General features: G+C 38.5%; 1 protein-coding gene across 3 annotated transcripts; it reads right to left on the reverse strand.

Annotated features, from left to right (window-relative positions):
* Positions 1–1,072: 1,072 nt before the first annotated feature.
* Positions 1,073–22,367, reverse strand: LOC144021773 (sperm-associated antigen 1-like). Of its 3 annotated transcripts, XM_077525890.1 has the most exons (18): positions 22,031–22,367; positions 21,515–21,674; positions 21,317–21,439; positions 21,181–21,236; positions 20,968–21,071; positions 20,782–20,887; positions 20,560–20,690; positions 18,042–18,148; positions 17,267–17,393; positions 15,662–16,117; positions 12,094–12,193; positions 11,673–11,825; positions 11,414–11,571; positions 7,433–7,574; positions 6,798–6,924; positions 6,478–6,636; positions 4,121–4,441; positions 1,073–2,035 (listed from the first exon to the last, which is right to left on the reverse strand). In XM_077525890.1, exons 1-18 carry the CDS (start codon positions 22,171–22,173, stop codon positions 1,907–1,909), a joined length of 2,802 nt encoding a protein of 933 aa, XP_077382016.1. In that variant the 5' UTR covers positions 22,174–22,367; the 3' UTR covers positions 1,073–1,906. The 3 variants fall into 3 exon arrangements, with proteins under 3 accessions (XP_077382016.1, XP_077382017.1, XP_077382018.1); XM_077525891.1 differs by lacking the exons at positions 21,181–21,236; positions 21,317–21,439; positions 21,515–21,674; positions 22,031–22,367 and having other exon boundaries at positions 20,981–21,067; XM_077525892.1 differs by lacking the exons at positions 21,181–21,236; positions 21,317–21,439; positions 21,515–21,674; positions 22,031–22,367 and having other exon boundaries at positions 20,999–21,044.
* Between the last annotated feature and the right edge of the window lie 258 nt (positions 22,368–22,625).

Here is a 22,625-nt window from a genome sequence, read left to right on the forward strand (position 1 = left end):
AGGCTTCCAAGAGTACACACTGTGAACAGCTAAGGTGTTAATCTAGTAATTAGAAAAATGACTCAAAAGGGCTATTGTAAAGATGTTTTTGGGCTCATTTCTACATTGAGCAGCTTTAAGATGCATAGTGATGGGAAATATAACAGCACAACACTTGCTGAATTATTTGATTTATTACATATGTGGTAATGAAATGCATATCAAAAACCGTAATGAAAAAGACCCATGTTCTCGGAGTAATTGTAGGTTTCCAAAATTATTCAATTTTATTATTCCTTGTCATTTTCAGAATTTAGTCCTGAGTCAACAAATTCAAATACTTTCCAACATCCAAATTTTCCACTCAAGAACATCCATCTCACATTCAAAAAGTATATATATATTTTTTTTTAATACAGCACTTTACATTTTCCATTAAGTTTTTAAAATTACCTAACACATTTGAATTTATGAATGCTTTGAGTCTTTGTTCATTTGATTCTTGTTGCTGTTGGTCTTCATTTTGTTTTATATTTCTGACTGTCCTTTTTTTTTTTTTTTTTTCAAAAATAAATATATCATAAATTTGGAGATTAAAAAGCACACATCAAGAGGAATATTCTCAATTCAGAGACACGTTTAACTGCTGGCTTATTATTACTGGTGGTGCACATTAGTGGAGCCTTTCAAAGCTACAATATTTCAAATCATGAATCATCTTGATCTAGTCTATTTGAACATTTAACATTCCATTAAAATTAAGTTGCAAAAAATTATGATCAATTATTTAAATGGTCAGAACCAGCTTTTATTTTTGTTTAAATAATTCAATGCAGAATTATCTACATTTTAACACATTTCCACAGCATATCAGCTCATAGTGCCAGCTCAGAATTTTCTAGCAATTAGAATTTTTCATGGAAGCAGGCATGCCTCATGTTGGTTGTCCATAACTCTAAATAAAGTAAACTTACAATAAAAGTGTATTGGGAAGTTTCGTTTGCTTTTTTTAATGTGGAAAAACTGACTTTTTTTTTTTTTTTTTTTAAATATGCAACTTCAATCACATTTAAGGACACAAATGACATGAGGATGCTTAGGTACACCTTTATTGCGATAACTTCTTAAAAATCCTTTTCAGTGGAAAGAAGACACCCACTCCTTTTCTATAGCAGTTATGCTGTTCAGAATCACAGCTCAGCGGGAACTCGAACCATCGCACAAACATGAACTACACAGTAGACTAAAAGTTGAATGAGTTGCCAGTCCAACACAGATCGAAGTGTGGACAGTTAACCATGATACATCATCATGGGCTACTAAAGAAAAACAGACAACCAATATAACGATTTAAAGTTTCAAGTTGTATTTTCACCAGTTCAACAAGTACTGTTGCCATTAGTAACTAAACCGGTTTACCATACCATCCTATATCTTCCATAATAATACACTATAGACAGTTATAGAACTTTGTGATCTTCCCAAAGGCAAGGAAAGTACTTAAATACGTAGTATAATACGTAAAATTCCCTGAAATTAAAGTTATCATGCACTGAATATCAGCATCTTAGACAGCAGCTGATTCATTAACATTCTGATATGAAAGGACTGAGTGCAAGAACCACAAGCCCACAACTGAGAAAATCTCGGGCCTCATTTTTTAGTATGCTCAAGGTCCATTATACTGTGCCCTTTGTACAGAATTGGTTAAAGTGGTAAAAAAAAACAACAACAACAACAACTAATCCTCCATAGCAAAATTGTCTACAAAAAAATATATATATATTCCTTATACAGTCTGGGACACATTGTGCAGCAGCCCATATCTTTTTTTGGGAGTTTTGCATAGATCCAAGATTGGTGGTGAGCGATGATGCAGCAGCAGCAGCTCATGCAGTTGGGGCAGGGCAGGGAGGATGCAGACGGCTCAGATGTATTTGTTGGCCAAGTTCTGAACGTCATGCTTGGTGAACTCGGTGCTCTCAGCAGATGACAGGCGCTCAAACAATTGGTTCACGTGGCGTCGCTCGTCCTTCTCCAGCAGCATCAGTGCCACCTGAGGAAAGACACGTGTATTAACGCATTAAATTCTATGAATGGCTTATTAGAGTCAAACATTAAGTGCCGAGGACGAGTTTTCTCGTTTTTAATGTTTTGGTTTTGTTTTTTTTATTGGGCGAGGTTGATAAGAGACTTGATGGGGTTCCCCTTGAAATTACAAGTGCTTGGGCAGTGGTAATGAGCAACTACCAGCCGAGGATAGCGTCACACCATTTTAGATTTAAAATTACACTGTTGGCCCATCTGTTTACAGTTGGTAAAGGAGGATTTTACTGCCACGGCCACAACTTTTCTCCAGGTTATGTGAGAAGCAGCTGAATTTATGGTCCGTTGATTACTAAACTCCTAAGAAAAATTGTTGTAGTGAAAGAAGTGAGTCTATTCTTCATTTGATATATATATTGATGTATAACTAATAATATAGGTGACAAAAATATAAACGCAACACTTGTTTTTGTTCCCATTTTTTTTACAAGATGAACTCAAAGATCAAAAACCTCTTCCACATACGCAATATCACCACCATTTCGCTCAAATATTGTTCACAAACAGTCTAAATCTGTGATAGTGAGCACTCCTTTGCCGAGATAATTCCTCCCACCTCACAGGTGTGCCATGTCAAGATTCATTGGGACCAATTTGGACATTTTCACAAAGGGGTGTACTCACCTTTGTTCCATGTTGAGCTGTTTTTAATCTTAGTATTTTTATTGATAACACCAAATTTAACACACCTGCTCTCCATTCACACCGAGTCACATGACACCAGGGAGGATAACCGTCAAATTGTGCCCAATTGGAACATTCTCACAGATGGGTCTCATCACTTTTGTTGCGTATTCAGTTATTTTTAAAATACAGTGTTCCCTCGTTTATTACGGGTTCATCTTTTGCTGTTTCGATGTTTCGCGGATTTTTTACAACGTGCTTTTTTTTTTTTAAAACGTACTTTTTGTTTTGTTTATTTTTTCGTCTTTGCGCGGCCGTATCTCTCGAACTCTACGTCCGACCGGGGACATACGGGCATCCGCGGATTCGTCTCGATGAGCTCTTCCCAACGGCATTTGTCCCGTCGTTCCACAACATAGAAAATACATACTGTGCTGTACAACAAGTAAATTTAAGTTTGAAAAACATACTTTTAATAGAAAAAAAGTCTAATGAAAAAAAAAACAAATGAAAGAAATGAAAAATGAATGAAAGAGCATTCAATATAAACTAAAAATCACACCATAACAAAAAAACAAAGCTGAAAAAATATACTGTGCTGCATACTGTAATAGGTAAAAAAACAAAACAAAACATACTTTTAATGGAAAAAATGAATGTAAATGAAAAAAAACATGATGAACGAAAAAGCATCCTTAATGAACTAAAAATCATATACAACACAAAAAAACATATTGTAAATGAAAAACTATATACGGTGCCTTATACTGTAATAAGTAAATAAAAAAAAAACATACTTTTAACTCTTTTACTGCCGCCCGTTATCAAAAAAAAATAGTATGACAAAGGCTTTGATCATTCACGTCATCCTTGAAAACATTCTATTTCATCAGATTTCGTCATGTTTCATTGTAATTTCATACACCAGCAGCCCACTGAAAAGAGATACAATGCTGCCATCTGCTGGCCATAATGACTGAGTGTTTTTGATTCCACAACCCATTAACCAGGCAGCGCTGCACTTAGACGTTGCACTGCCCATTGATTAAAAAAAATAAAAAATAAAATAAAATGTAGTTGACGTAATTTAATGTTTATGGCAGTATAAATTGTGATTTTACTAATCGTTATTAAACATTTTTTGGTGGTCAAAGAGTTAATGAAAAAAATTAATGTAAATGAAAAAAGAACATGATGAATAAAAAAGCATTTAGAATAAAGTAAAAATCATACCAAAATGAAAGAAAAAAAACCATAATAAATGACAAAAATATATATAATTAAAGGGAATTAAAAACAAAAAAACAAAAACATGGATTTCCATTATCGCAGGTAGTTTTTGGAACATAACACCCTGCGATAAACGAGGGAACGCTGTATTGACACAAACGTGCAGAACGTCCCCACTCACCGAGAATCTGTCGGCAGTATGAAGATGACTGAGGTGCTTGTAAACGAGGTTGGGGTCCTTCTCCAGGAGGTGCGAGTCCAGCACTTTGACAATGAAGCTGATGGTCTTCCCATTGAGCTGAGTGCTCACAAACTGCGGCAGCAGCTCCGGAGCTGTGGAAGCCAACATGTCGGCACACGCCGCCATGTTGCCGCTGCTGCAGGCGTTGTTTAACGCTTGGCCAAACTCGTACGCGTTGCTCGGTTGGAACTTGCTGCTCAACTCTTCTCTGAAACAGTTGTCAGAGTTTGCCACGGCTGACGTTTCCTGATCATCGTCCACCTGTGGACCAGAAGCAAGCGTAGACATCAATTCAGTAGGTTATTTATGTTAAGAGGTGTTGTTGAATAACTGTTCAGAAATTGAACCTGCTTGCTCAATACATTAACCAGTCCTCTTTTGGCAAAAGTTTGGAATTTCTAATGACACATTGAGCATTTTAATCATATATGTGATAAAACCTACCAAAAAAAAAAAATAATCAATGTTCAGTATTTTCCCACCATTTTTGACTGACTGCCGCCATTTTGAAAATATCAAAAACTGTGAAATTTCAATGACATGAATAGTACTGCGAATATTTTAATTTGGTGTTTCTTAGTATTTCTTTGGACCAAATGGATGTTTTGTGGCTGTTATTCAAATTGAAAATGGTCATCAAATTTTCCCGCCACTTTTATTGACTGTGCTGCCATTTTGAATTTCTTGAAAATGGTGGCAATTTGACGGAAGATACCACCACATAAAGCGGTATTTCACTTTCTTATATAATCCCAAAACATTTTTACATTTACCGCCAATTTTTCTTGTCAAAGTCATCATCAGGGGAGAGTGAGGTTATTTGTGCAAAAGACGTAAGTAATTCCACCCCTCTTAGAAAACCATAAAAGAAGTTGGTCATGTGACCACATATTTTTGAAGAGACATCCATTTTGTTCAAAAAAGGGAGACACATGGCTTGAGAGGTAAGCACATATAAGTTCAAAAAACATTTTTTTACTCTCCAAAATAAAATTTCTATCATTAAGGTTTTTTGATGGCTGTGTTTGAACAATTATAGACAACTTTGAAAACAGTTCACACGTTTTAGTGCTTTCGTAAGCTACATTAAGAGTCTATTTGATTAGCATGATGTTGGCTCAAAACAGCTGAGGGGTGTATTTTTATTTTTTTTTTCAAAATGGTGGGCTTGGGGTAATTTGTGCCAAAAGACTTGGTAAGTTGTGCCAATTGCACAACTTCCCCTAAATAATTATTACTTACTCTATATTACTTTATTGCATTTTATTGTTGTTGTAAACTATATTCTTACATTTGATCCAAAGTAACTGCTCCCAGGGATGCACAACATCCTAAACTATATCAATCTATTTTTTGGAGGCATTTCTATAATCCCCCTTGCCTAAAAGACACTTTAAGTAAAAATTGGCACTACTTAACCCGCTCTTCCTTTTCATTCTAAGAATCCTCATATCGCTCAAAAGTAGGATAACATCTCTCGCAAACCTGGAGTAGATATTCTGATCACAGCTGAGTCAAAGTGTCTGTTATATACCAAATGTGCAAATAGTAGCAATGCTATACATTTAATTGAAATTTCACAATGCCAACAAATGATCAAAAATGGCTGGAAAATTCTTAACACTTTGACCGCCAAAACCGTTTAATGATTATGAATAAAATCATGATGTATGCCGCCAAAAACGTTACATGACGTCAACTACTTTTTTTTTTTTTTTTTTTTTTTTTTTTTAAATCAGTGGGAAGTGCTGCCCAGGTGATTACTAAAGAACAGAATAAGGTAGAAACATACGATTTTCTTCTAATGAAAGAATGGAATGCGATCTTTCATTTGGTACCCACGTTGTATATGTAGTAAAAGCACACAATATTCTGTTTGCCTTGAAAGATGAGTTAAAATGCTCGAAATCGGCCGGCACTATGTTTTTTTTTTTTTTTTTTTTGATAACGTGTGGCAGTATAAGTTAAAAAAAAAAAATAAAAAATCCCCATCTATTCAATTACAATAAGAAACAAACTCGTTGGAAATCAGGGACGGCATGGCTCAGTGGTGAAGTGGTGGTCTCCCAACTCAGAGGTTGTGGGTTCGATCCCCTGCCTTTGTGTTCAAGTTGAAGTGTCCTCCTGATGCCACACCATCAGTAGGTGAATGTGATGTCAGTGTGAAGCGCTTCGAGGGCCTTAACAGTTGGAAAAGACGACCAAAATTCCAAACGTTTGCCAAAACAAGAGTCGCAAATATACCAGCAATGAGGACAACAACACGTGCATGTCTTCCAAATGTGCGTCCAGTCTACCTCAGTAATTGGGACGACCTTCCTGGATTTAGCTGGCGATTCCGAGACGAGACTTTGCTTGAGTAGAATTGTGACTTCCTGCAGCTCATTCTCTGCCTCCTGCACATTGGGATCCTGCTGCAGCACCTCCTGGAGGTCCGTGCTACATGCCAGGTAGTCCTGGCGCAAGGAACCGAATGGATGGTCAAGAAAAGAAAATGTTGGTCAATTCAATGCTAATTTGTGAAATTCTAATCCTGCAAATGATTTACAAAAGGAAACGATAAATTGAAGCAAACTCAGCGCGATGAACGCCACCTTAACCGGTGTGACTTCCTCACCTTAAGCCCTTTATTGGCCAAGGCTCGTCTGTAAAAAGCCTTCTTATTGCTTGGCTCCAGTTTGAGTGCTGCGTCACAGTCTTGCTTGGCCTCACCAAATCTCTCAAGCTTCAAGTAGCACAGGGCTCTGCCAGCACAAATACACACGCACACTCAACTTTCGCTCTCTCATCAGCTGCTCATCCGATTATGACTCATTCTAGTAATAAAACCTTGAACACAACACAGAATGGGAGGGGCCAAAATTCATTCTGGTGACATTTTATGTCTTCGCATAAACACGTCGTGCGTAATTGCAGCAGCATGGGTATACTGCAGGTGTTTGCTTAGGTGTGGCTTCAAAGTCGAGCCGCAAAGCACAACAAACACAAGCACAATAGAAGGTTAGTCCTGTGAGCTGCATCACAGTTTACACCAGCACACAACCAACAATGTAAAAATAAATACAAATCTGTAAATACAAAGAACATGTCGGAACACAATTTTAGCAAACAGCTGCTGCTTGAGCATTTTTGGGAAACTATAATCGGGATAAGCTTCAGGGGGAAAAAAAAATCAACTGCTTGGTTTATTTACTTGTACATTTAAATATATAAATAATAATAATAATGATTATAATGATAAGTGTTTCTAACCTGTTGGTGTAGATTGCACATTCCTCTGGCTTTATTTTAAGGCATTCTGAATATTTTGCCACGGCATCTTGGTATTGGCCCTTTTTCACAAACTCGTTCCCATCTTGCTTCAAATTTCCAAAACGATTTTCTGCTCTCCTTTCTAGATGACAGCGGGAAAAAAAATTGTCAGCCAAAAACAAATTCACTCCAATTTTAAGACAAATCTGTGACTTTTTTTTTTTTAAACAAACTTCAGTGGGGGAGGGATAAATTGGCGGTTTCCTGTGTGTATCAGTGGCTCATTTGCTTACCACAGAACCCTCCCACAAACAGTTCCATAGTGGTGTAAATAGATTAGTGTGTTATAAATGATAATTCTTCATCTTTGGGGCATTTCACATTCACACCAGTCTATTTCGAAATTATTTTGTGGGAGAAAAAAAATTCAGGCAGTCATTGGTTGGCTTTTTGGTAACCGTTTGATCATTGGATGAAATCAAATGTCAAGTGTACAAGTTTGGTGCTGCCACGGCCTGAGGGGCCCTGGGTGATTGTGCTTGCCTTGTCGGGCCGAGGTCGACGGCTCCCCTCTTTGGTGGAGGTTCTCATGCATGCCAGATCCACCACACCAGCATCTACTGAAATTCAAACAGAATTTGCTTCTTCCTCCCACTGCTCGATGAATCAGTGGAGGCTGGTGTTTGTGGATCTCACTCTGCTTCATCTATCCTTCCTTCCTTCCTTTAGTCTTTCCTCAGGTCTCTTGAGGTCTCCCTAATCTGTTGGAATTTAGATGTTTTTGGGGTTGATGAAAGATTCTGCTTTTGTAACTGTGGGTGGTTGTGTGTGTGTGTAACTGTGGTGGTGTCTGGTTGGTGCTGGATTTCACTTTGTTTCAGCTTTCTGTCCTTTGATCCTTCCTCTGGTCTCCTGACAACTTCACGACTGTGGCGGGACTCTGAAGTATCCGGGTCTGGGATTTATAACAGGTTTCAGGTGAATTAAAAAACACAAACTCACACACACGCACGCAGGTTCTTTTTTTGTGCAAAATGGGGACATAATGGATTTCCGAGCCCCTTGCCCTAACCACGACCATCAAAAATTATTGCCTACTCCCATACCTTACCCTAACCTCAACCATAGCCCAACTCAAACTAAAGTCTGAAACCAAGTCTTGACCCTCAAAAAGATTTCGGAACAAAATGGGGACCTCCAAAATGTCCCCATTTGTAGGTGAGGTCCGCATTTGTCTGTGAAAAGTCAGAATGCTGTCACCATTTTGTGGCATACAACCACACACACACACACGCGCGATAAAAAAAAAAATTAAAAAAAAGAGAGAGAGATGATGATGATGACATGTTGACTCGGGAAGACTGTCGAATGAATGAGCTCTCTAAAAAGTACGAAAAAAAAGTGTATAAACTTTGTTTTTAAATGTTTGAATAAACATGTTTCGGCCAAAATACATCTCGTGGAAGTAGACGACTGTCAGTGACAGGTTTTATTTTTACTCCATCATTTATTTGATTTTGTGTGAAACTTCAAAGGACCATTGTGTAACTTAAATATTAAACGGCACGATGCAAGATTCAGAGTTTTTGCACATTTGCGACCCCCTCTGGCGAAACGTGGAATGGACCCCAGCGATGTGCACACGGCCAGGAGCGTGCGTGACTTTTCGGGCACGAGCAAACCTCCAAGTTAATCGAACAAACTTAAACATGGAGCACAACGCCTTTTTCATAGGCTTAATGATGTCTACAGAGGTAATAAACTTCCGTGGAGTCTCCATAAGGGATTGAGACTCGGGGTGGGACGATACGGGTAAACCACGATTCGATACTGTGACGATATTTGGCTCACGATATCGATAATATCACGATACACAATATCTACGGTTTTTGATATACAGTATTGTCAAAAAAAATGTAGCAGTATATCACGATATGTGACTGAAAAAGCCAACAAATGCCCATAAAAAGGAAAATGTCTAATTATGCATTTATTGCCATTTAATGCCAAAACTTTGTACAATGTACAAAGTTCTGCATAGTGCCTCACTGCCTCTTAGCCTTTTAACTGTAAACATTGTCAAGTGAGACAAATTAAAGTGCATAAACATTTATAACATAACACTGTACAACTAGACACATTACATCGATATCTACTGTCAAGTGTATTGATAATTTATTGCAATCCAGTTTGAATTAGCTGTCCTGTCCATGAAGTTGTGTGAACGTGTGAGAGCTAACAGGGACAATAGCGTGAACGCGCATGACGTCATACTCAGAGCAAAAGCTAAAGTTTACGGCCCGAATGCTCCAACATTTTTTCCTTTTACAGAAAAATAGGGGCAACAGTCATTGTGCCACAGTCGTGCCTCCTGTCCATTATACAATTCTTAAAACATGTGTGGGTGAAAAATATGGCTATTTTAACACTCAAATTTGAGTCTAATCTCATATCGTGCACCTTTAAATATAAGTAGTAACTTGCCCAACACCATTGTTTACAGATATATAGCTATGATGTGAAGCAAAGCTGTGTTTAACTCATTTGCTTCCAAAAACGTATAAATACGTTCTATTTTAAATGTTGTTTTAAGTGTCCCAAAGACATATTTAGACTTATTTTTGTTTTTCTATGGTAGAGCATACAGAAGGCTTTGATGCAACCTCTGAACTACAGAGAACGGTTGAAGCAATGGCAGTTATTACAAAAACCGCCAGCAGGGGGTAGCAGAGTATAAGAGATCAACCAGCAGACTGGATTATTGTAACGGTCTTCTGACTGGACTCTCTCAAAAGAACATGAGACAATTGCAGCTCATTCAGAACGCTGCAGCTCGAGTTCTGACCAAAACAAAGAGATCAGAACATATTACTCCAGTACTTAAGGATTTACACTGGCTCCCAGTCAGCTGTAGAATCAATTTTAAAGTTCTGCTACTCGTCTATAGATCACTAAATGGTTTGGGTCCTGAATATATCCAAGAAATGCTGATTGACTACAAACCCAGCAGGGCTTTGAGATCTGCGCCAACAAGTGGAACCCAGAGTTTGAAGCAAACATGGCGAAGCTGCATTTAGCTATTATGCTGCACACAGATGGAATAGGCTGCCAACAGAAGTGAAGTCAGCCCCGAGTGTAAATGCTTTTAAATCCAGGTTAAAAACTTTGCTTTTTTTCTCATACTTTTGATTAAGGACTTTTAAACAGCTTGAATTGAGTTTTTGCCCCTTCCTTTTTAATTATTTTTATTATTATTTTAAACTTCCTTACGCTATGTTTCAAAGTTTGCTGAATAATGTTTTAATATTGCCATTGTGTTCTCTTTGTAAATTTTGTAACCTATTTGTATTTTCTCTTCTTCCTCTGAATGTTAACTACTGTGTTTGTTGATGCTTATGTGTTGTCTTTCCTTTTGTAAAGCACATTGAGTTGCCTTGTGTATGAAATGTGCTATACAAATAAACTTGCCTTGCCTTGCCAGGGCCATGTTGCAAACGAGCTGATTTTCCCACAGTTCTAAGCAGATTTGTGAATAATGAAACTTAGCTATATTCTAATGCTAAGTGCTGCAAAATGGAAACAGATAGAAATATACTTTTTTCCCTGATGAAAGAAGAAACTCAATCAGTTTTTGGTAGGTTCCATGTTTTTTTTATAGAAATAGAACACAACATTCTGTGGGCCTTGCAAAATCAGTCAAAATCCAGTAAAACAGCCGGGAGCGAAGGGGGTTGCTTCAGTGAGAATGGCTGGGAGGGAATGAGTTAAGCTCATTCAAGCAGTGAGCAGTCAGTGCATGAATGAGTCAATCCCAGATCAGGGTTGTTCCTTTCACATTGTGGCCACGTAATAGCAGAGAGGACATTAATAGCCTCCTTTCACTTCTTTAAGAGCGTAATCCCCCAGTGTGTCTGTGGATACGCTAAAAACAGTAAGACTACCGGGTAAGTCACCTTTTTTTTTTTTTTTAAGATGACAAACCTGCATCTTTGGCGGCCTTCTCAGCCCGAGCCTGGAGGACTTCAGCGCTGGGCGGCTCCTCTCTGCGGTGCTGCTGGGCCTCAAGAGGAACCACAGGAATCTCAGGGAGTTTCTCTCGCCAATCCACACCGTCCTGCTCCATCAGCATGCGGGTGATCCTGAGTGCGTTGATTGACGGGACATGCGGACAACACGGGTTAAATAGGAAATCCAATCCGTGAGGCGCTTGGCCCGGGAAGTGAGAAGTAAAGGCTAATACCTGTTGACGCTGTCATGTGCCGCCTGCACGCCGACGTCGATCTGCAGAACAGTCTTGTAATCCACGTAGGCCTTGCGGTAGCGCTCAAGGGACTCATAAGCCATGGCCCGGCGGAGGAGGGGCTTGAGGGAGAACGGCTGCAGCTCCAGGGCACTGATGAGTAGAAATAGATGTGAGGAGACCGCAGCAAAGGATCAAGACTGGTCACAGATGCCGCTCTAAGAGACACGTCCATCTTTGGGCGTTTTCACCGATACTGAACATTTTCATTCGCTAATTCATGCATCTGTCAAAGAGGTATTGATCAAACAATATTTAGATCATATGTTATGGATGTGTCACACTACACCATTCACATTCCTACTCACTCAATGTCCACACACACACATGCAACGCATTACAAGGTCAAAGTGCAACTGACCGTGTGCAGTCCTGTATGCAGTCTTGACTGTTGCCATCTTTCAGGTAACACGCTGCTCTGTTAGAGTACAGAATACATAGATCATCGGGACTATCAATGCCTGAAAGAAAAAAACAAAAGCAAACTATAAATGCAGTTGCTTTAACATAGAATGTACATTTTCAGTAGTTTTGTTTTTAATTCAATTAGAGTATGTAATTAGAGTATGACTTGTACACTCTTTGGGGCCTATTCACTAAAGGTTTGCGTCTCCTTTGCACGGCGTTAACGGGTAAAAATGGAGCAATCCGGGTGCGCGTAATTCACTAAACACGCGCAGATGGGGAAATCCATCACTAAGTGCACTGCCAACCAGAATGCGCCACGGTGCGCCGGTGTTATTCGCGTGTGTGTAAATTAGGTAATTTGCATACATTTGACGCAAAATATGCCCACCCCAATGTAAATCAGACTCATTGATATACAGCGTCTAATTTACTAACGCCAGCGCAAATAGCCACATGGAGTTTGCATGACGCAAATAACGTTTATGGAAAGCATGTATTAACCTGCCGCAACCTCGATCCCGAGATCATGACAGCAGCGCATGGCAAGGTGCACGTCCCTTTCTGGCTGATCACGCAGAGAGGAGAGGAGAGGAGAGGAGAGGAGAGGAGAGGAGAGGAGAGGAGAGGAGAGGAGAGGAGAGGAGAGGAGAGGCAATATTTTGCCAATCATAAGTCATTCAAGTAAACATGCTTAATGACATTTCAACAAAGGTCAAATATGTTTTTTTCCCCTTTCACTGAAATATTGATTATCGGCATCCTTGACTAGTACTACTAATAGTCAGTATTGGTATCAGCCCTGGGGAAAAAAAAAAAAAAACGGTCTCTGACCCTCTCATATAACAAAGTAAGGTAATAAAAAAATACAGTACACCATAGAAAAACAGTGGACCGAGAGCTAGACGTCATTTACATTCAATCATATACATTGATTATATACATATGTATACTGAGAACATGAACACACACCCATGTTAAAATGACAGTATTTCGTAATGAAAAATGACAAGATTTCAAAACTTGTTTCACCATTAATGTGATCTTTAATCTGTTAAACGTAAATGAAAAACTGAACTCTTTAAAGAGAGGGTTAGTAAAAATAAACATGGGGAAATAATGTGGTTGCAGAAGTGTGCACACCCGTTTATAACTTGGAATATGGCTGTCTTCAGAATTAATCATCACGTTGGCAGTCAGCACACACCTTGCCAGCACCCAAAGTGCCTCTGATTACCCAAAATCAGATTCAAGTGCTCGAGTAGACTTTTCTTTTCATTTTTGTAGTCAAATATTACAGCACAAGTTACAGTCCGCAGCATGAGGGATCTCATTGTTCAAACTTTAAATGTTGTCAACTTGTAAACACAAACTCACTCTTGCATTGTGCCTGCCTCATCCAATAACATTCAGACACTTGCTCATCACACAGCTTTGCGGCCTCGCAGACTGTCCCACCTTGTAGAAGCTCTCAGAACTTTAGGACCTATTCATATAATTACAAACAAAATCACAGCCAGTGGAAGTAGATTTGAAATAACGTACTGCAGCAACCCTGCAGTTGTGGATTGTTGCTAGAGTTGTATAAGCTCCAACTGTCTGTGAGAATGTGATTTGAGATTGGACGAGTAGTAGTAGTAGTTGGAAGAGGAGCGTGTGTCTCTAAGCTAAGGCTAATGGCTCAGCAAAACATTAGTTGTATCTTTGGCATTGACATGAACTGTTTATTTCCACAATAAAGAACACCAAAAGTGAAACAAGTGGCAGCATAATACTTTGGGTTTGTTTTGCTTCTCCTTGGTCAACTTGGAGAGACTTTTGAACAGTTGCAATTACAGTCGGTGTTAGACAAAGCCTCCAAGCTTCTGCTTGGAAGCAAAAAAAAAAAGTCAGGTAAAAGTTGATTAGAAAATCTGAACTTTAATTGTGGTTCTTCAGAGGCACTTTCAGTTTCAAATGCTGGCAGAGTCCCATTTAACATGACTTCAAATGCTGAGAACACAGCCACATTGGAAGAAAGTGTGCACACTTCTGCAACCACATATTTTTTATATCCACAGCATACTATTGATATGATACAGTTCTTGAACCACACATTCCTTCATCGAAAGGGGAATTAGTTCCAAGTTTGAAAACAAGCGTGTCAAGGCTGGTCAAACCACTCCTCCCAACCTGTTTTCAAGTTCCTGTAATTGCTTACACAGAAAACATAGCCGATGCAAATGTTCATTTCTGCCTCCATGAAAGTTCTATGAAACAGGCCTACAATGTGATTATGTACATTCGATGGCAACAACATTGGGTACTTTAACAATCAATATACTATCAAGAGCTGTATAAAAGACATATCCTTTACCAAGACAAGAATACTGTTTGTTTGATTGATTATACTGAAACGGGTTTATGATTACAGTATTTTGTTCCCTTATTAGCCACATGAGAAAGCCAAAACAATAGACAACAATATGAGGATGATGCAGTAGTTTTGCACAATTGTATATTGTAAAGTAGCACCTATCATTCATTTGAGATTAAAGTCAAATTTATATCAAATAATTATGAAGAATTAAATAGAATACAAGAAAGAAAACATATAATATTAATCATGTTGAAATATCTTTACTAGAGTGAAATTTTTTTACTAGAGTAAAATAAATTTCAATTATTTACTGGTAATAGTTTTCTGGCATTTATTTATTTATTTATTTATTTATTTATTTATCCTCATTGGGGCAGGTGTGCTGTAATCCAGCTGACTTTGGTCAAGGCAAAACAGAGCATTATTGTATGAATTATAATTATGACACTTTTGGATCTCATTAGACACAATTGTTTTGTCCAATGAGTACATTTACTGTACACTACTTTCATATTAAAACTCAAGCGTATCTAAGCTTGAATGAAATTAGATCATGGGTGATTACGATTCGAGGCAGGTGACAGTCATGTCTAGAATGTTGCGGGGATATGAGTGGACCAAACATGACTTGAAACTGAATCCGTTCTAGACCTCCATCATATGGAAACAGTCACAACCAGCACCGCAGTGGTATTGACTACATACATTACAGCAGTCCAGCGCATAGGAGTGAAACAAACGAGGAAGGATCACTTTCCCTTCATTCATCTATCATTCTTCCTCATTCATTCTCTTGCCTCCCCTGTGAGATTTATAGCAGCAGTCCCATCCAATTTCACGGTCATGTGACCTGGACAGACCTGAGCAGAGAGGCTTAGTGGCAGCTAAAGCTAAAAGAGAAACGCAAGCCCAACTTGCTTGAATTTGAGTTGTGACAGATTGAAATTCAGACCTTCCACCGCCCACCAAGGTCGTGCCCTTTGAATTACAGCATTGAGATTTGAAGCTGTGTTTCTGTAAGATGTGGTCACGTGGAAGAAGGTGAGGGGACGCGTACCAGCTTCTTCTCACAGCTAATCAGTCTAGAGTAGTTACTTGCATGTCATTGTGAGTGACACAATACACTATCACAATACACTATGTGACTAGTAATAAAATGCCTTACCTGCATCACCATAGCCTTGAATGGCTTGGGAGTATTTTTCCAGTGCATCTCCAAACTGTCCATTTTTAAACAGCAGGTTTCCTTCATTCTTTAAACGGGACAGAGATAATGGCAGGGCTCCACACGGTGCATCCAGATTGACAGGTTGTCCAACATTTGTCGCCGGTGGACTTTCCTTCCTGCTGCCGGCCCGATCAGTCTGAGGTAACACCGTTGAGCCCCTTTTGACTGTTCCATTAGCTGCCTTTTCCTTGCTTTCTTGTGGGACTTTGTACTTGTCCGAACTGCCGCCTCTGCTTCTCCAGTGTCCGTGATGGGAGTGAGAGGACTCGTTGTGCGGGGCCCCGTCCCCTTTGCCATGGGGCCTCTTTTGCGCGTTACCCATGTCTCCCCTCTCCGCAGGAGCAGCTGAGCAGCCGTCCCCTCCCACAGTCTGGCTGGGTTCAACCGGACAATCTAGATGGCAGAAAGAGAGAGAGAGAAGGATGAAACACACCCACAGGAAGCAGTCAGTGGTTACATCACAGTTGGGGGAGGGTTGGCGTTCACATGACACAGAGCCACATAAGAGTTTCAGGAAGCGGCGGGGGGAATTACAAGAGCACTGGTTAGGTTGGGGGTAGGGCGAAAAACACATGCGTGTGTACAGTAGTAGTGTGTCACGTGGCCCTGCGGGAGGAGATTTGTGGTCAATGGCTTCTCTACCAGGAAGAAGGGTACTAGCTAAACAAAGGGCAGATATCCAAAATCTATATATAGCTAAAAAATATACTGTAGACGACATGTAAATCTAATACAGAAGCTGGATAAAAATGAAAAAAAATCCACCCTTAGAATATTGTAACTGTCAATTAAAAGCTGCCCAGCATTTCAGCATAACATGCAAAATATTTAAGGTTACATTAAACAATATACACCAGCAAAAACATAGCAACGTGTATATAACAAAGTGCAGTGTGAATAATTATAATGGCACAACTGTGAGTATTTTAAGTAATGATAATATAAACATTGGCAAATAAGAAGTCCAGTAATGTAACTAAAAAAGGATTGAACTGCAGTGTCATAATATATAATATGAGCTTTAAAAAAAAAAAAAATAATAAGTGCAGTGATGTAAATAAGGCTGGGTAGTATTGATATTTGTAGGCCATGTGAGTAAAAGTGTATACATTTTAAAGGTAATGTTGTATAATGATGTTAGTTTAAAATGGAATTTCAAATGCATCTATTGTAAGCAAGTTTGCAATATTTTTTTCACAGTAGAAAAAAACAACAACATATAGGCCTACATTAATACAGATAGGTCTCTGTATTTTTATTTTTATTTTAATCTCAAAAGCAAATACCTCGTTAAATGAAGCATAAGCAGAGACTTCGTTCGGGAGCTTTGGATTTACCACTTCTATAAATCATTACATGAAATCATTTTCAGATTGTAAAGTACTGTAAAGGATAAAAATGATAGTAATTACCCCTACGTGCTCTAGGGCTCTTCAAGTATATGGGATAGGTGATAAAATTATATGTATATGTTTATACTGTGCAAATGTAAATCTGTCATTGATAACTTGTGTTTTTTTTGCAATATTTAACAAATCTCACCAGTCTGCTCCAATTTTGTCTCTTCGAAATCCTCCTCTTCCACCTCTTGGATGATGATTTTTCGGCCTTTTCTTTCTTTTTCCTGTCGCACTTCTGTCACCTTCTTTGTAGTTTCAGACAGAAGTTGCTACATCACAAATAATTTCACACATCAGAATTTGTGATGACACATGAAGACAGTCTATTACGTCAGCAAAGATGACCACAATTTGATGCCCATAATTTGATGACCACAATCTGCGGGTCGTCAACAGTTTTCTCTTGTTTATTTCGTGTTTAGATGCGACTTCACACAAAACGGAGTGACATCTGGGGGACAAATAGTGCAACTGCATCCATGCAGAGGTCCTCCGTTTACGACGTTATCGCGCTCCAACGCAGCCAATGTAACACGAATTTGTGTTTAACTCGGAACTCTGTAGTCTCACACTAAGGTATTAATTAAAGTAAAAAATTAAAATGCAACTGAAGTATTTGGAATCATAGCTGGTGCTTTAATATATATATATATATATATATATATATATATATATATATATATATATATATATATATATATATATATATATATATATATATATATTACTAAACAAACAAGCAAACAACATTTCAGTAAACTCAACGTGGCCACCTGTGCTGCATGTCAAGTATTTTTGCACCACTGCACAAACTAGTTACTGTAATTGGTCGCTGTTACATGGGTTCGGGTTAATGTAATCTGAAAGAAAAAAACAAAAACAAAAAAAAAACAAAAAAAAAACGCTTAGTAACTTACAATAGCTGGAGCATTCTGTGGCTCTTCTCTCAGCACTATGGTCAGGTCTTCAACAGCCATTTGGAAGTTCCCCAATTCATTGTGCACAGCAGCACGACGAAGCAAAGCTAGATAGGAGATATAATAGTAATTATTTTTCTAATTTCATGTTTTGTCATTGAGACCCAATGTGGGTCCAACAAGCGCAATATGCAAAATATTTACTCTGAAACAGCTTTTTGTTACATTGTTGCGTAAGTTGAAAATTGAAAGCCGATGAAAGATAGTCTCACTGTATTTCATGAGAACTACGAGGTTAAGAAAGCATGAGGCCCATCTTATATGAGTCAAAGATGACATTGACATTTATTGATGTGTTTTTGAAGCCTTAAAATTTTTCATATATGGTGAACTGATGTTTGATACTGTGATGTATATTTTGGTTTTCAACTTCTGCATTTGTAACCTAAAAAGCAAGGGTGAGTAAGTGCAACTGCAATTAATACATCCATGCAGAGGTCCTCTTTTTAAGACGTTATCGCGCACTTGCCACTTGAGTGGCACAGACTTGTGCGGTGTTTTGATCTAAGTTCATTCAACCGTGACTATGGGGAACTTGACATTAACCGGCATGTAATCATTTGTGACTCTTTGATCATACAATGCAACATTGAATTTTGGGAAGTAACCGATAGGGAAGTGAGAAATCCCAAAGGAAATTACGGAAGCATAAATAGCCTGCTGGACAGAGGTCCAGCGCACTCTCTTCTTATGCTGACGTGTAAAGTGTGTTGATTTTGCTCTCAGAGAAACAATGAGTATCTGTTTTTACATGAGCGCGTGCTACAATTCCTTCTATTGGACTTATACAATATGAACTATCTAAGAACAGATTAGAAGAGATATACTTGGGTCATGTAAGGGAGAGACAGAAATGAGCAATCTTAATTCTTTAATAGCCACGTTGTAAAATTAGACAACTGTGGTTTCTTACAAACTCATCACTCGCAGAGTTCACCCAGATGATGATTTCGTTTTAAGGTCATTATGATTTCTATTTTTTGAATCCAGCTATTCCATCCCTGTTCACCGGGAATTTTTGTGCTGACTGTTCACTTTGAATTGTAAGTAGTAATGTCATATTCTGAGAGAGCAATTCAAACAAAATTAACTTTTGTTTTGTTATCCTAATTTCTCTTTATTATTTTATCTCCATTTTATCTGTAATTTTGCTCTGTCGCTATTAAAACTATTTTGTTTATTATAAATGTTTCTTTTAGTTGTAAATATATTAAGTCCTGACTTACATTTTTCTTTTGACTCAGTAGTTTTTACCTATTTTTATTTTGTAAATTGTCTTAGTCTTTTGAAAAGCGCTATACAAATAAAATGTATTATTATTATTATTATTATTATTATTACCCATCCATCCATTTATTTAACCGCTTGCTCCTCACAAGGGCGTGGTGGAGCCTATCCCAGCTGGCTTCGGACAGTAGGCGGGGTACACCCTGAACTGGTCGCCAGCCAATCGCAGGGCACACGGAGACGAACAACCATCCACGCGCACAAGCACACCTGGGGACAATTCGGAGCGTCCAATTAACCTGTCATGCATGTCTTTGGAATGTGGGAGGAGACAGGAGTACCCGGAGAAGACCCACGCGGGCATGGGGAGAACATGCAAACTCCATCCAGAAAGGCAGAAGCCTGGACTCGAACCCGAGTCCTCAGTACTGGGAGGTGGATGTGCTAACCACTCATCCACCATGCCGCCCTATTATTATTATTATTATTATTATTATTATTATTATTATTATTATTATTATTATTATTATTATTATTATTATTATTATTATTATTGTATTATTATCTCAATGACAAAAGCCCAGGTCTTTTAGTGAGAGAGCTACTGTAAAAATATTGTGATCATTCCGGTACCTTATAACTGCTAGGTCACTCAATAAGGAAACTGTCCAATGTACTGGAATGAAGTAAGAACGGGCTGGCAATAAATAAAGTTGTAGTTAGCAACCTAGGAGATCTCTCACAACTAGTGTTGTTCCGATACCGTTTTTTGGCTCCTGATACCGATACCGATACCCAGCTTTGCAGTATCGGCCGATATCGATACCATACCGATACATGAAAAAGGTGTCCTGCCATTGGTTCAGAGCATTCAAGGGCCAATAGGATATCTTTGATCGGCATGCAGTGAACATGTCACATACCAGTGAATGTCATGCACCAGCAAGACACAAGATGCTGCATCCAAAATCCTCTTTTAGCTTTGGAATTAATGGTATTGGCATGTTACTTGTGAGTAGTCACCGATACCGATACCATTGTTTTAATGCAGTATTGGCACCTCTGCCGATACCAGTATCGGTATCGGAACAACACTACTCACGACGACAACTTAAGTGGCTTCTGTCACCTCTTAAGACCGCGTTACAGTGGATGAGGGAAACGAGAATCAATAAACGGAGAGCAGTCTCAGGTAAGTGGATTTGAGATTCGGTATATGAGAATGAAGTACCTTTCACATTGCAGGGTTCAAGTTCCAATACGCTGTTGCAGTCGTTCATGGCCCTTTGCCATTGCTTGAGTTTGATCCCTGTTTGGGCCCTGTTATTGTACGCAGCCACTGTGGGCATTATGTCTATGCTCCTGTGATTAGATGATACAATGGCATTGCAGTATGGCAGGCAGAGCGAGGCTCAGCATATAGAATAGAGAAGGAACGTTTTTCAAGTCTGACCTGGAGTAGTAAGCAACTGCCTCTTCATAATCATTTGCTCTGAACGCTTCATTTCCTTTGTCTTTTTCACGCTCTGCCAGAATGTGTCTCACCTCTGCTGTCATCACTGGATGAGATACAATTTTGTCGTTAGAGTTGCAAAACACATTGCATTTGCAATGTAAAATAAAGTTTGAATCTAATTACATGGAGAATCTACTTTGGTCGTGGGATGTACATTTGGAATGGAAGGCTGGTCATTCTGAATAACATCCCCATCAATTTTTTGACATTCTTTCTCCACATCAAACCTAGAGGAAGATGTTTCAGTTCAGGCAAAATACACAAACACATATAGATGTTCTATCGTTCTCTTATTCCATCCTAAGTATTTTATACATTTTAAGACAAAACACTCACTTGTCCCAATCTCGATAATCTCGTGGCTTGATACACTTTTGTTTACGAGCTGAATTCTGTGCAGGAAAAAAAAAGTTCGTTATCTAGTCGAACACGTTATTTCAATGATTTTCTAGATGGAAGGAAGCATAATTACTCCGCTTAGTGGAACAGAGCAATTGGACCCTCTTATAGGCGGCATGTTTCGATCCACAACATCCTCAAACATTAACTGTTTTTGAAGGGAAGTCTCTGTCGCTTTGGTTTCATCTTGCCATATCTGCAAAATCAAACTTTTTGAGTCAAGTTTTCATGATATATCCACATCAATCAGGGAACAAGTAAAATAGTGCACCCTCAACTCATCCACAATTTTGCTCCACTCATCGGCTGGAAGGCTGGATGATGTAGTCACAGGATTTTCCTTCCTAAGAGCTCGACTCCGAGGGTTCAGTTTCTCCAGTCGACTTGCACAGAACTCAATCAGATGAGGATAAATGCCCTCCTTGCCAGACCTGGATACAAGAACACTTGCTCATTAGAGCCAATGACTGCTTGTATTCTATATGGTCACTTTAATAAGATTGCATAACATAATTCTGCACTATATAGTGATGCACGCACCTGGCATAGGCTCTAGCTCAACCGCAAAATTAATAAAGACAAGCAGCAAAGAAAATGGATAGATGAATACAAGGAATATTTTGGTTACCTTATACAGCAAAAATAGCACACTATAAACTATACTGACAGAAATCACTAAATGAATACCTTCCTGATTTACAAAAGCTGACAATGATCTTTTTTTTTGTTTTTTGTAAAGCACAATTTAGACTCAATAATTGCTTTGGACATGCATTTTTACAATTACCTAAGTAATAGAAGGATTCTCTCCAGGTATTTGGCATCCTTGCATTTGTCAATGTAATCATAGTCCAGGTGCTCCACTGGGATCTTCTGGGACCTGCAGTCAGAAGAACTGAAATGGTTTTGAAGAACGGAAGCTGAACTCATGGCAATATTCCACTTTACTCTGCTCAACGTGGATTATAAAGAAAAAAGAAAAAACAAACAAAAAAACAAACAAAAGAAAAACAAAACAAAAAACAAAAATAAAAACGTTTAGTAGCTAAACTCACGTTCCACAACTCTATGTGCTTGTTGTTAAAGCCCTATCTCCGAAATGGCGTTATAAAGAATAGTGTTTGAAGCGTTACCCGTAGAGACGGGACAACGCTGCATACGTCATCAGATTGCGTCAATGTGTGATTCAACAAAGCCTGCTGCAATGTTTTCTCACATTTTTAATTTACGACGCAAATCTGTCAAACTTGATCACATTTCATTCATTTGTATTATTTATCAATAAAGAAATTTAAAAAAAAAAACTATATATATGCTAAAAGTAAAAATGATAGTACAGTGTATTACATGAAAAAAGAAAGAAAATACAGATTCCAAAATCT

The sequence above is a fragment of the Festucalex cinctus genome, chromosome 7, assembly GCF_051991245.1.
Source record: "Festucalex cinctus isolate MCC-2025b chromosome 7, RoL_Fcin_1.0, whole genome shotgun sequence".
NCBI classification, from domain to species: Eukaryota; Metazoa; Chordata; class Actinopteri; order Syngnathiformes; family Syngnathidae; genus Festucalex; species Festucalex cinctus.

Excerpts from the sequence above, each read along its gene's own strand:
- LOC144021773 (XM_077525890.1), bottom strand. The coding sequence starts at position 22,173 with ATGAGTTCAGCTTCCGTTCTTCAAAACCATTTCAGTTCTTCTGACTGC. Across the intron at positions 12,194-15,661 it reads TCAAGGCTATGGTGATGCAG|GCATTGATAGTCCCGATGAT; the intron begins GTAAGGCATTTT and ends TTTTTCTTTCAG. Across the intron at positions 11,826-12,093 it reads TGCATACAGGACTGCACACG|TGCCCTGGAGCTGCAGCCGT; the intron begins GTCAGTTGCACT and ends TCTACTCATCAG.